A 15,490-nucleotide genomic window follows, 5' to 3' on the forward strand; every position below is an offset into this window, starting at 1 on the left:
CATTAATATAAGTATTTAAAAAGATAAATTTTCTTCTATGTGTTATTTTAGCTGCATCTCATACATATTTATATAGTGTGCTCTCCCAACATTTACTTTCAAAATATCTTCTAGCATCCATTGTAATTGTTTTAACTTAAGCTTGTTTTAAAGTTATAAGATTTAAATATGTATCAAATATTTTGGAGTTTCTAGAGACATCTCTTTGCACTTGATCCATATCATTTCCATTCTGTTCAAAAAATAAATTCTGTATAATGTCAGTTTTCTTCAATATATTAAGACTTTTCATGCACAAACAAATTGTATGTGTCTGCGTGTGTATTTCATCTACATAGGAGGGTGTGACTGGAGCCTCGGCTGTAGGTTTGGGTACAGGCTACAGGTGCTTGGGGGAGAATTGTGCTCTTGCTGCACAGAAGTAGGTGGCTGAGTCTGCAGGCAAGGCAGTTGTGATGTCCAATGAGAGCTGTTTGGCACTCTTATTTAAGAACACTTCCCTGTGAATCTTCCCTCTTCCATTTCATGTATGGCTATCAAAAATGCAAGCCTTTATAAGGGTATTGCCAGTACCATAGGAAGTAGTAAAAAAAAAAAAAACTATAGTCCATTCTGAACTATACAGTTCAAAATGGAAAGCTCTCCTTCTTGGACTGTCAAAGATTAAGGGTGCTCTTTCACCTGCTCTTGGTCACTTTTTCCTTCTGTTGGCCACTTACCCATATTTAAAGAGATAAAAAGCCATCAGTTCCAGAGACATATGTTTATTTCTTAAAGTTTCTATCTGCATGAACTTGTTTGTAACCCAGTTTTCCCAGTCCCCCTAATTAATGAGATATCCTAGGTTTTCTCCTCCACAACTCACAGCCTAGTTGAAGCCACAGAAGCGAAAAGGATGCTCCCAGTATCTTGTCCATTGTTTCTGGCGCCAGTGCTCAGTGGCAACTCAAGCTCCTCTTCTGCTCTTCTCAGCCAGCTAGAGCTCTGACTTTAAGTTCACAGCTGCTTTTATTCTTTCAGTAGGCCCCACCCTCTCACAAGTGCTTTCTCTTAAACCTCTCTCTCAAAAGTAGTATTTCTCATTCTGTGCTGATTTAGAATCACAGAAAATTAAATTCATCAGGAATCTGAAATGCCCCCCTTACAAGGATAAAGTGCAGGATAGAATTTCTCTCACACTATCCCCTTCTTCCTTTTCCTCATAACTCCTAGAAGGTTAAAAATCATGTATCAGGACAGTTTTTAATAGGACTAGAGTTATTTACAATGGAGAAGAGAGGGACTCCCATAAAGTCACAAGATTAGTATGTAGGGGGCGTCTCTTTTTTATTACAAATACTAATTAAAGTCTGTTGAGAACACAACAGGCATAATATATCATTACAAGCAGAGATTATGGAGCAGAACATAAAGATACATAGTCCTTTTGCCCTGATGGAATTTACATTTTAACAACATCATTCAGGGTTTCCACACTTTACGTGATCCTAAGAATTAATAAAATATAATTAGATCAATTTCAATTTATACTTCTAATAAAATATAAATCAGACAAATAAATGTTTCCAAGAATAAGCATGGAGAAAATAAATTGAGAAGCACTGGAATAACTTGTTCTGGAGAATCTTTCATCTCCAAATTGGTAAGATTAGCTGGGCAAATTCTGCAGAATTCAGAAGATATGGAACCATGATCATTCAGTAATGAAACATTTTTGGTATTTCTCACACTGAGTTACATCTTATTCTCACAGGTAAAATACAAAAATGTGAAGAACCAATTTGGCTTTAGAGGTCAACACATCAGGGTATAGAAACAGAAATTAAGGAGCTCATTTTTTTAAAAAGACTTTGTGGTCTCTGTATTTGAGGTCATCTCAGATACTATCAAAGAAAAACATTATCACAGGTCAAAAGGAGACAATAATAACCATTCCTACTCCTCAATCTAATCCCATCTACTCCAGTTCTCTAAGGGAATTTTTTTATTTTTTGTTGAATTTTTGGTGTTTTTTTTTAATTTATTCATTCATCCATGTATGTCTTCAATATATATTTACTAGTGCCTAAAATGGTCATCCTTGGGTCTCATAAAAGAAAAAAACAGAAGTAGCAATCTTCAGTCAACCCACTCCAAATACAAGTACATTCAGATAAAAGCTACTAAAGAGAAATGTGTTTCTATATGATGCACCCAAGAAAATGATAATGGACTCACTTCTGGACTCAGTCAGAGAGTAGTTCTGATGGAGGAGCTGCTTGAACTGGAACTTACATCACCAGTATATTTCTTAGTAAAGAATGGGGTAAGGGAATTCTGGCACTGATTAACTCAGTATGATTGGAGTTTGGGATATATCTGGGTGAAAACATTATAAATTTATATTAGAGAAACTAACATGGCCTTAATGTCAAAGGATAAAACATGCTATTTAAAGAAATATTAATTTTCAAAGCCATATTTTTCAAACTGTTAGACTAAAATATACACAGATACTATTTAGGTGGATGGATGGATACCTACGTACATACAAGAGTCAGAGATGTAAATGGAAGCAAAGTTGGAGATAAAAATTTAATGGATATTTAAAGGATCCTTTCTGGCTCCTTGAAGAATCTGTGTATTTGGGACAAACGTTAATTGTCTCTGAAGCAGTGTTGCCCTCTGTGACCATGTAGAGATATTACTCTGAATGATTTTATATAACTTATTGAAATGGGGAAAAGACAGTTTCTTCAGTAAGTGGTGTTGACCATACTGAACACCTAAAAGGAAAAGACTAAAACTAGAACATTTTCTCACAACATATACAAATATAAGCGCAAAATGGATTAAAGACTGAAATATAAACCTGAAACTTTTAAAACTTGAAAAAGAAAATATAGGCAGTATGCTCAAAGACATTTCTCTTTGCCATATTTTTTTCTGTCTCAAAGGCAAGGGCAACAAAAGGAAAAATAAATAAACGAGACCTAATCAAACTAACATAAATCAACATTCAGAAAACTAAGATCATGGCATCTGGTCCCATCACTTCATGGGAAATAGATGGGGAAACAGTGGAAACTGTGACAGACCGCCGGGGTCCAGCCCTGGTGGATCCAGGGAATTCAAAGCGGGGACGGCATTGGCGAGGAGAACTTATTTATTTATTAATATAGAAATATAAGATTAGATTAGGAAGAAATAGTATGGTAGGAAAATTAAGTGGAGAAAGAACGCTGAATAACTTGGCTTACAGGGAAGGCCAATAAAGTTCCAGACAAGGAGCTTGCACCATCTACATTGGGCCACCGGCATCCACTTGAATATCGAAGGGTGCCCCACCTTAGGCTCCCTTTCGCGTGGGTCTTAAAAGCCAGGACAAGCAAGTAGACATGGCGAGCCGCCCCGCTCCAGATGGGAATTCAGCCTGATATTAGAGTAAAGAGGAGACACGGGGGAAACCAGTCCAGTGACTGGCCCCGGCCTCTATTGTCTAGAAAGGCCTTTTACACCTTTTTGATTGTACATAGAGATCAATGGGTAATACAAAATTATGCAGTGTTAGCAGCCCAGACTCTTATCAAAACCAGGCTTTTCTCTCTGCATGCCTAGTGGTATACACAAGTCTTAGGTAATTTACATCATCTTCCAGCCAAAAGGGCCAATTAACATTTTACAGCCTTTTTTCTGATAAGGGTTTGTCAACCAGAAGACTTATTTGTGTTGATCTCCCCAAAGTCTAGTGCCACTCTCAGAAAGCACTAAATAAAGTTGCATTCTTACATAGCAAAGATACAGCAACTTACAACAAGTAAAAGGAGTACAGTGATTTATAACAAAAGAAATGTAATTAACTCAAAAGTCTAATGTTGCTAACATCAAAACTACTATATATCTTTTTCTACATCCCGATTACATTGATTAACATCCTCCCAGGTGCCTAAAAGATAAAGAATACGGAGGCCTGGCAGTAATCATTGAGTCAACAGTGAAATCCCGTCACCAATATGATTTTTAGCTCTTTAGAAAAGGCTCTGTATCTTTAAGATGCTTTTAAGCTTTGTGCCTCTCACGGATGGGGGGCTGTAAGCAATTCACAAGCTGTAAAGGAGGAACCTGTTAGAGAGAGCTATCAGAGGGGGTTTAACTGAAACATCCCTTTCAAATGCAGAAGACTAAAGCCCTGATTTGACTTTTTTCAGAGAATATCAGAAAAGTGGAAAGCAGGCAGATTCTTATTTTTTGGGGGGGTGGATGCTCAGGAAATTCCAGGGGGAACCCCTGAAGTCTGATCACGTCCTTGCGTTTTGTCAGGCTTCCTTCCGCATGACCTTGTCATGGGTGGGATTCCTCATGCTGGCCCCCGGCAAAAGACTTTATTTTTGGGGGGCTCCCAAATCACTGCAGATGGTGACTGCAGCCATGAAATTAAAAGACGCTTACTCCTTGGAAGAAAAGTTATGACCAACCTAGATAGTATATTCAAAAGCAGAGACATTACTTTGCCGACTAAGGTCCATCTAGTCAAGGCTATGGTTTTTTCTGTGGTCATGTATGGATGTGAGAGTTGGACTGTGAAGAAGGCTGAGCGCCAAAGAATTGATGCGTTTGAACTGTGGTGTTGGAGAAGACTCTTGAGAGTCCCTTGGACTGCAAGAAGATCCAACCAGTCCATTCTGAAGGAGATCAGCCCTGGGGTTTCTTTGCAAGGAATGATGCTAAAGCTGAAAGTCCAGTACTTTGGCCACCTCATGCGAAGAGTTGACTCATTGGAAAAGACTCTGATGCTGGGAGGGATTGGGGGCAGGAGGAGAAGGGGACGACAGAGGATGAGATGGCTGGATGGTATCACTGACTCGACGGATGAGTCTAAGTGAACTCCAGGAGTTGGTGATGGACAGGGAGGCCTGGCATGCTGCGATTCATGGGGTTGCAAAGAGTCGGACACGACTGAACGACCGAACTGAACTGAACTGTGCTCCTTCCCTTCTCCCTGAGTCACTCAGCTTTGTTCAACTCTTTGCAACCCCGTGGACTGTAGTTTGCCAGGCTCCTCTGTTCATGGAATTCTCCAGGTAAGAATACTGGAGTGAGTTGTCATTCCCTTCTCCAGGGGATCTTCCAGACCCAGGATCTAACTCAAGTCTCCCACACTGCAGGCAGAACCGTCTCAGCTACCTGGGAAGCCCCCACTTTGTGCTGCTACTGCACAAACTCTAGACTGTGCTCTCAGTGATATCTTATTGTGGTTTTAATTGTGTTTCTCCAATGATTTATGATGTTGAATATATTTTCATATGCTTATTTGCTATCTGTATACTTCTTTAGTGAAATAGCTCTTTGCCCATGGTCTAAGTGAAATGTTTGCCTTATTTAAATACTGTTTAGCTTTGAGAGTTATTTATATATTCTAGATATTACTTCCTTGTGGAATATATGGTTTCCAAATAATAGTTTTTCACAATTGGTAGCTTGTCTTTTCATGCTCATACAGTTGCTTTGCAGGGCAAAAGATCTTAATTTTGAAGTCTAGTTTGTCATTTTTAGAAAATTTTATAGACTGTTGTTTGTTGTCAAGTCCAAAGGCTCTTGGCCCATACACATATCAAACTTTTGTCCTGTATTTTTTCCTAAAACTTTTTATAATTTAACGTTTTACATTTAAGTCTGTGATCCATTTTAAAGAATGTATGTATGAAGCGTGAGACCTGAATCAAGGTTAATTTTTCCTGCCAATGGATTTCAACTTTCTCCAACATTATCTGTTGAAAGGGTTATCCTTCTTCTATCAAATTTATTTGGCACTTTGCCAGGAAAGGTCAGTTGGGTATATTTATGTGCATCTATTTATGGGTTCTCTGTTCATTTCCACTGAACTGTGTGTTTATCCCTGTACCAGTACCAAATAACCTCGACGACTCTAGCCTGAAATCAGATTGACCGATTGTTCTGACTTATTTCTTCAAGATTTTAAAAAGTATTCCAGAGTCTCTCCCTGTTCATATAAATTTTAGAATAATCTTGCCTGTATTTGTTTTTTAAAATCCTGATGGATTTTAACAGGAGTTTTATAACATGTGTATATAAATCTGGATAGACATGTCATGTTTACTGCTTTGAAACTTCCAGTTTGCAAACTCATTGTGTCTCGTCATCTGTCTTCTTTAATTTCTTTCTTCAGTGTTTTGTAGTTTTCGCTTAAAATTTCTGTACCTGTTTTCTGTACAAAAAAGACCACTCAGGGTCTTTTTTTGAGTCATTGTAAATGGTATTATACTTTTAATTTCGAGGTCCACATATCCATTGCTAATATGTAGAAATACAGTTGATTACATACATTTATCTTATTTCCTATGGTGTTGCTGAACTCAATAGGTCTGAGAGTTTTGGGGGGTATGTTCTTTGAGATTTTCTATATAGACAATCATATTGCCTGGCAGTTTCACTTCTTTTCTGGTCCAAAACTCTCTTTACATCTACTTTCTTTATTGCACTGGCTCTGACATCTAGCTCTGTGCTGAAGGAGAGGGATGAGAGTGGATGTGCGTGCCTTGTTCCCAGTCTTAGGGAAACACATACAGTCTTTTGTTAGTAAGCATACTGCTAGCTATGGAGGAACTTCCCCACTATGCCTGTGTTTCTCAAAGTCTTCACCATAGTTGATTGTTGAATTTTGGCAAAAGTTTATTCTACATAGATTAATATGATGTAATTTTTCTTTTTTATCCTGTTAATATGGTGAATTTCATCAACTGATTTTCAATTTGAAGTCATTTGCATCCTTGAAAAAAATCCATTTGTGCTTGGTATATTACTCTTTTTATATAGATGAATTTTACTTGCTAATATTTTTAAGAAACTTCATGTCTATATTCATGAAATATGTTTCTTTGCAGTTCTCTGTTATAATCTTTGTCTGATTTTAATTTCAGGGTAACACTAGCTTCATAAAATGAGTGAGGGATTCTTTTCTTTTCTTTTTTTTCCTGGAAGAAATAGTGCATAATTCATGCTAATACTTCAAAAGATTGGTAGAATTATCTACTAACACTGTCTGAGTCCAGGGATTTTTTTAAATTAAAAATTCAATTTCTTCATAGATATCGTGACTTCAGCTTTCTCTGGCCCCTGCCCTGAGGAGAGATGAAGAGGAGCGACCCCTGGAGCCCACAGTGAGGTTTGGGGACAGACAGCAGGTGCTTCTAGAGCACTGTGCCCTGCACAGAAGTAGGTTCCTGCATCTGAGAGCTGGGCAGCCGCGAGGTGCAGGGAGCCGTGCTTTCTGGTCTCTCCAAGCCGACCTGTCAGTCTCTGCTCCGTCTTCACTTCTCCACCCTTAGCTAGTATCATCAAGAGGACAGGACTTCCCCCCGGGCTCTGCTTATACCACTGTAAACTGTAAAAAGTGCTTGAGGTATTGCAGTACGTGGTGAAGTTCTCTCCTTCTTGTAGAAGCAAGAATTGAGGAATTTGACTTATCTGTTGTGCATTCACTTCTGTTGAGAAAACGGTGAGAAGTATCAGAGAAGGTCTAATCAGATGTCTATGCTCTCAGCCCCAACGGTCTCTCTCATTCTTCTTGTGTATTTTTCTCCTTTCCATGTCTCCCTGCCCAACTCCCTCCGTCTTTCCACTTTTTAGTTTCTGAGTTTTTCTCAACATCCTCCTCTCTATCAGAAAATCTCACTTCTACAGTTTCCTGCAGATATATTCCACTGTGCAGAATTCTCTGGAAGCAATCAGGGAAACCCCAAACTCACGTGGTATTTGCATCCATAAGATCAACACTGGTGCTATGAGCAGCATTTCCCTCTTCTCCCTCGTCAGGAAGAGTTGCTGAATCTGCCTGCTCCTAAAGGGTTTCCCTTGTACAAGCTTTTGCAGCCCCACACACCTTTCTGTGGTCTACACGGCCTTTTGCAAAGAAAAAACAAAGCAGAGACTGCGCTTTGAGACAGCCAGTCAGACTTAACCCCTATTTTACTCACACATCTTAAAAAGCAGGGCGGGTTTGCGGATGCTGCCCCCCTGTGGCTGTATCTAAAATTGGTGCCTGGGCTTCTGCACAATTTGACCCAGGATCTCTGAGGGGAGCAAGGAGGCTAGTGTAGCCCCACAAAGTGTTTGAGTGGGACGCCAGGTGGCAGTGCTCCAGCTTTCATTCTTGCTGCATCCACTGTGTTGGAACCTGATTCTCTAGGAGCGAAAATAGAAACATTTAGATAAAGCATTCACCAAGGGGTAACATTCGAGTAAAGATGTAAGGGAAGTTCAGAGATACACCATGTAGATGTTTTGGGTAATAGCGCCACAGTAGAGAGGGCAAAGGCAAGGGACACAGGTCTTGATATAGAAACATGTTTAGAGTGTTTAAGTAATAATATCTCTTCTTTCTCTGTAGCCGCTTATTCTTCCTAGGACACTATTGCATAAGAAACTTGCTAAAGCATTCAGCTGAATATTCATTGGAAAGACTGATTCTGAAGCTGAAGCTCCAGTACTTTGGCCACCTGACGCCAAGAGCCAACTCACTGAAAAAGACTCTGATGCTGGGAAAGATTGAAGATGGGAGGAGAAGGGGACAACAGAGGACGAGATGGTTGGATGGCATCACCGACTCAGTGGACAGGAGTTTGAGCAAACTCCAGGAAACAGTGCAAGACAGTGAAGCCTGGCATTCTGCAGCCCATGGGGTCGCAGAGTCGGACACGACTGAGCAACTGAACAACATCAAAGCATCCAGCACTGTTAACTGGTTAGTGGGTGATGTCCTCATATACTGATCCTGGGGCAACTGTATCTATGGTTTGGCATCTTCTTTCCTGGTTCCCTTTAACTTCCAGTTTTAACCGGTAATGTCACCACCATTGAGACATCCACCCAGCTGGGGTCAAATGCTTCTCCATACTCCAAGTCTTTCTCTTTAGGAGCCCTCTAAGATGTTACACGCTCCCTGGCAATAAAAATTAGAGATGCTTATTACAGCTGAAGAAGTTAAGCTTAAAATGGAAGCAGATGAAAAGAAAAAGAAGAAAAAGTAACACAAACTCTGAACTAAAATTTATTAGGCTATCTCCTTTTGTAAAGGATTTTGAAATACTGTAGTTGGCAACATTAGTTGCCTTATCCATGAGATGTAATACCCTTGATCACTTTTTTCTGAGTTTGTGCTTTATTGCAGTGTTAATATAAACAACTGTTCTTTATAAATTATTGTATTGTCCATATGTTTTTTGAAAAATTTTATACTAGAGAGTGGTATATATGTGTTTATATGCATTGTATCTAATCTATTCCAGGCAGGTTTTACATAAGCATGATTTTAGGGGTAGTTTTTAGGGTGGTTTAGACTTTAAATATCAGAGAAGGTGATGGTACCCCACTCCAGTACTCTTGCCTGGAAAATCCCATGGACCGAGGAGCCTGGTAGGCTGCAGTCCATGGGGTCGTAAAGAGTCAGACACAGCTGAGCGACTTCCCTTTCACTTTTCACTTTCATGCTGTGGGGAAGGAAATGGCAACCCACTCCAGTGTTCTTGTCTGGAGAATCCCAGGGACGGGAGAGCCTGGTGGACTGCCGTCTATGGGGTCGCACAGAGTTGGACACGACTGAAGTGACTTAGCAGCATCACAGTTAGAAAAGTTATGTCTCATTTCTCACAGATTAAAAACTTGGGAACAATAAAATCATAGTTTTGATATTTAAATTAGATAATGAATCTGAAATGCATCCTACATTGCCTGAAATGTAGTAAGCACAATAAATATCAACTTTCTTTTTTTCTAGTAAAACCTACCTTTCCTTCAATGTCCAGGTCTGTAACCTTCTGCTCCTTTTTTTCCCCTCCATATCAGGTCAGCAATGGGAGTTTCTAGAAAGAAATTTAATCACTTATTCTCCTGGAGACTCATTACTCTTCTCTATACTTTTAGGGGTATATCTACTAGCTACACTGATGCACTGATACTCTCAGGGTGCAGAAAAGACACGAAAGGAACACCCAGAGGAGGTAGGTATTATTTTGATTTCCCTAATGAATAATAAAATCAAGGTCATTTTTGTCTGTTTACTGGCTATTGGATATGATATTTCTAAATTGGTCTTCAAGATTTCTCCATTCAATTTAACTATCTTTTCTTTTTGATTTATGAGCTTTTCATATATCCTGCACTTGAGTTCTTTTTTAGAAATATGCATTGCAAATATGGTCTACCAGTCTGCAATTGACTTTCTATCCTCTTGGCAGTTATTTTTTTTTTAATAAAGACTCTTTTTTTTAATTTAAATTTTTATTTTTACTTTATTTTACTTTACAATACTGTATTGGTTTTGCCATACATTGACATGAATCCACCACAGGTGTACATGCGATCCCAAACATGAACCCCCCTCCCACCTCCCTCCCCACAACATCCCTCTGGGTCATCCCCGTAAAAATACATTTTCATGTTCATAAGAAGCTAGCTTGAAAGTTTTGTTTGTTTTCTTTAAGAACTGTAGAACTGCTTTCTTTTGGTGACTGCTATTGCTTCTGATAAGAAAACAGGTATCATTCAAATGGTGTTTCCCAGAATACAATATATCACTTTTCAGGGGGTATTGGCAAGATTATTTCCACTTAAATAGATCCTGGGATTCTTCTTCAATGCCTTGCAAACTTCTGCGAAAACCACGATGGCCCACTTGCAGAATTCCTTATTCATCTTTATGGCATTTCACGTAACATTGCTCCTGAATAAGGACCTTGTTGTGGAGGAAGTCAATACAGCAGTGAGTGGAGGTGCTTCCTATGAGCAAATAGGTTATGGAATGGGTAACAGAAGTAGTTATAAATACCAGCGACACTTATGTGGTCATTTTCAGTAACAGAAAAGTAAAATGTTATTAATGTTTTTCATTTTGATATGAATATATTTACACATACATTAATTATTTTTAAATCCCCTGTCTCATATTCTTGCCTGTAGTAACATACAATGTGCTAATATAAGTTAATCTTATATCTCATTGTATCTCAGTTATTAAGATACAGGTTTCAATGCAAGAGTGTGGTTCAGCTAGAAGAGGAAAGAACATCACCTCAAAAAATGGATAAATGAACTTGGTATAATTTTGCAGAAGGGAGTTAACTTATACTGGTTGAATGAGGAATTATTGCATCATATCAGCAGGAAGAATAGTTTTCCTGTTGACTTTATGACAAAGTTGTGTTGTTAAAAGAGGTACTGATGGATGCCTAGTTAATAAATCAATTAAATAGTTAAGCTATTGCAGTAACTTTGTACTGCTCCAGCCTAACTATCTAGAAATCGATTTGGAAGGCACTTGTCAGCAGGTAGCCGTATTTTTATATTCTGCTGGCTGGTGCAGGGCTCCAGGCACTGTGGCAACTCACACATGTTGCTGCTGATCCACTACGTCATCTTACTAGTGACACACAGCTCTTCCGCCTCCCACCAGATCTCCAAATCTTCTGTCGTCTTGGGCCAAGTATGCATGTAGCATAACAGCAGGTGACACTCTTCCCTCAAGATCACTTGTTCTTGTGAGACACTAAAGGAGCTCAGAGACAAGCTTTGGTGTGTTATGCGGGTTCCATTATCCTCAGGGTTCTAATGTGTCCTTATGAGTCACAGTTCGTCCATGCTTTTGGCTACACCCAACTTTCCCTCAAATGTTACTCTTTCTGGCTAGCAGTGAATTCAGTCTCAGCACCACATACAAAGATAGCAGCTTTGTACAGACTCCTCCAGCTCTAGAAATTGCCTGAGTTCTAATCTCAATAACTGATCTCCTATTCGACACCACTAGTGATTCCGCTTTTCTGACTGTAACTTCAGTGACACAAAGTCTAAGAGGAAAGGACTAGGGAATGATTTTCATGATGATTCCAGATAACTATAACTAGACCCATGTTTGTCATGTGAGGGTCTTTAGGTGAAGCTGCCACTTTGACATATTATGGGGCAAGAATTCAACTTTAGACAACGCATGTTCCATATGATTGTTCTATGGTATGGGGAGGGAAGTGGGAGGGGGGTTCAGGATGGGGAACACGTGTACGCCTGTGGTGGATTCATGTTGATGTGTGGCAGAACCAATACAATGTTGTAAAGTAATTAGCCTCCAATTAAAATAAATAAATTTAAATTAAAAAAATATAAAGTCAAAAATTCAAGACCGAGAAAGTATTAGTAGAAAGTTACTCTGGACACCTGTTTCCAAATGACATGGAAGGAGTTTTTGTTTAAAATTAAATCTTCTGATCCAGACCACAGATGAAGCAACCGCAGGATTACCATTTCTTGTCTGAGGTATGCAGGTGTGCATTTCAGCTGGGGTCCTGCAGCAGGGGGGCTCTCTCTTATTAAGCTCTGGGGTTTTTGTACAGCTTTTCTCATTACTTTAAGCACTGTGAGTTCCCTGACTGCACAAAGGTACATTGCGGAGTCTTCCGGCTGTAAGGCTGAAATGGTGAGGCTGATGGAGTTCTGTGCTCTCTGAAAGTTTACAGAGTAGCGGCCATTTCTTGCATTCGGGCCAGAAGATTCCTGACGAATAAGGAAAGTCATCTCTCCACTGGGAAGCTGCTTATACCAAAAAAGGTAGTGCGTGTACTCACTCCAACTTACTTCATACCGACAGTTCAGAATGACAGATTGCCCTATTTGACTGGTTATGTATGGCTGGTCTTGGGTAACTTTCTGGGCCACACCAGATCCTGTGGAAAAAATCAGAAAACTGAGCTGAAGTAGTGAACAAAATAATGTAAGCATTAGACTAATTTGAGACCCAAAGAAAACCCAAACTGAAATCATAATAGATATGCTTTCCTCCGATCCTCCTTTCCTCCCCACGTCCCTGTGAATCACCACGTGCCTGTGTTCAGGCCTTTCACCCTGAACACTCACACCCATGTTTGCAAGCATCCTTACCAGAGAAGGTGAAGGCCAGGAACACCCAGAGCAGACTGGAGAGTGGCATTAGCATGGAATCCCCTGCACAAGTGTGCTCAGTTCTGCCTCAAGCTGAGTTCAATGTCTTTGAGTACCTGGCAACCCAAATACATAGTACCCAATACCTGTGTGACTCCCCCCAACAGGAAGTGGGAGTTTTCATGCTTGTAGACCACGTGGTCTGTGCACAGATGAGAAAAAGTCTGACTCACCACAGGCCTTTATTTTGTCTACTTGTCTTTCTCGGGTCATGAATTACCTGATCACTAATGACCTATGCAGTATCTGAAAGGGACCTGAAAAAAGCAATTCTCATGAAAGGTTTGAGTTGAGCAGAACTGAAGGATAAACAAGTTGACATACATTGGTAATTAATCAGCAGAATAACTTTACCAGCCCATTTAGAACATAATTTAGTATATGCCATGAACCCTTCTTATAATCTATCTACTGGTCATCATTTAGCCTATGCCAACTTTCCTCCATCCAGTGTCTAATGACTCTTTTAAGAAGCTCATAGACCTTCATCTTTTTTAATGAAAGGCAATCTTTTCCAAATACTTAATATATCTCTTATTTACTGGGTCTAGAGCTCTAGTTAGGTTTTCCTGTAAATAAGTTACCTCTAGATCAAACAATAACAGATCAGTCCTTCTGACTTTCAGAATGTATTCCATTGTCTATGTTTTATGAAATTATAACAGGAATAAAACATTTTTGTACAGCTTTCCCATTACTTCAAGCACTGTGAGTTCCCAGACAGCACAAAAGTATTTTGTGGAGTCTTCCAGCTGTAAGGCTGACGTTGAGTCTTACTTATTAGACTTTGAGAAGGATCAGGATATTCAGACCTGCTGCCTCCCAAAGTTGAATCATGCTTCTTAGACCATGTGTCCTAGAGTTGTCCTCACGTCACGTTTTCTATGTCATTGGCCCAAAGAGTTCAGTCTCACTTGTTAGTGGCTCATTATTTTTCTCTTTGTAAAATAAAGTCAATAGAAGCATGCCAGATCTTTCTGTGACACAATGCTATAATGCACTCCTGCCAAACTTGGTATCTACAGGCTGCAGACACTTAGTACCTGTCAATACCACAGAAGCTGGTGACTGAAGTTCTGTATACTGTTACCAGATCATGTAGAATGTAACTGTCAATCTTCCATCTGGTTTCATTGTTTTAATGGAAGAATTAACATAAAATAGTCAAAGGTAAATAGACAAGTAGAAAGGAAAGTACAGACAAGTTCTCTGAAATGGTGCCAGTCCTTTAACTTTAGGACAAGGTAACTAGGGATGCAGGAATAAAAGTGTGCATTTAGTTGAGATGTCTACTCCTCTGTCTCATTTCACCTCGGAGTGCAGACAGGCAGCCGATGCCCTGGTTTGCAATTATTTATAACTAAGTAGAAGAGACCATGGATGCCCACAGCAGCCTAGGCAGTAGCATGATAAAATGAAATATATATATTAACAGAATAATTACAGACATAAATATAAGGAAATTGATACTGATAAATTTTTATCAAAACTCAGAACTTACTCTGATTCACCAGTTTTTACAGGCATTTTTTGATGCATAAGTCTATGAGATTTTATCACATGTGTAGGTTCTTGTAACTGTCACAGAAATCACAATACAGAACTGTCCCATCACTCTAAAAAATGTCCCTTTGCACATGTTCTCACCCCTGCAATCCCTGATCAACCCTGGCAGCAACTGATCTCCTTTTCATTTCTATATTTTTCCTTTTAAGAATGTCATGTAAGTAGAATCACACCTTATGTATGGAATCATTATGGATCATAACCATACTATCCAATGTGTTATACATCAAGTAGCCTTCTGAGATAGACTTTTTTCCACTCAGCATAACACTCTTGAGATCAATCTAGCTGATTGCATGTCTCAGTAGTCTGTTCCTTTTAATCACTACAGACTTTTCCCAACTAAGGATGGTTTGACTTACGCTTATTGACTTTATGGTGGTGAGAAAGCCATTCAGTTGAGAGCACACTTTGAATTCTGATCTTTTGCTGGGCTAGCACCATGCAGCCTGATATTCTCAGGTGATGCTGGGAGTGAGCTGAGCTTCTAGTCAGCCCCAGAATCAGGAGCATAAACAACCTTTCTGCACCCACACAACCTTTCTGTTTTTCACTCTCAGCTCAGCAGTCAATAAATTACATGAGATTTTTCTATACTTTACTGTAAAATAAACTTTGTGTTAGATGATTTTTCCAACTGTAAGTTAATGTAACTGTTGAGCATAATAAAGCTAAAATAAGATGTTCAGAGGGTTAGATGTAGTAAATGCTTTTTTCTCCTTAATACGATATTTTCAACTTACAATGGCTTATTAGAACATAACTCCATCATAAGTTGAGGAAGATCTATAAATAATATGTCTGTTTATCCATCAGCTTACCCACTGAAGATGTTTCCAGTTTGGGGCCGTCACAAATAGAGCTACCATGAATATTCATCTACAGATTTTTGTATGAACAAAAGTTTTTTTATTTCTCAAGCATCAATACCACAAGTGTGATT

General features: G+C 39.2%; 1 gene segment (V, D, J or C); it reads right to left on the bottom strand.

The window, feature by feature from the left end:
- Positions 1–12,177: 12,177 nt before the first annotated feature.
- Positions 12,178–12,970, bottom strand: LOC128054676 (T cell receptor delta variable 1-like). The segment is given in 2 exon segments: positions 12,178–12,707; positions 12,922–12,970. Coding segments are annotated over 2 exon segments (579 nt in total).
- Between the last annotated feature and the right edge of the window lie 2,520 nt (positions 12,971–15,490).

This window comes from Budorcas taxicolor, chromosome 10, assembly GCF_023091745.1.
Source record: "Budorcas taxicolor isolate Tak-1 chromosome 10, Takin1.1, whole genome shotgun sequence".
In the NCBI taxonomy this organism is placed as follows: domain Eukaryota; kingdom Metazoa; phylum Chordata; class Mammalia; order Artiodactyla; family Bovidae; genus Budorcas; species Budorcas taxicolor.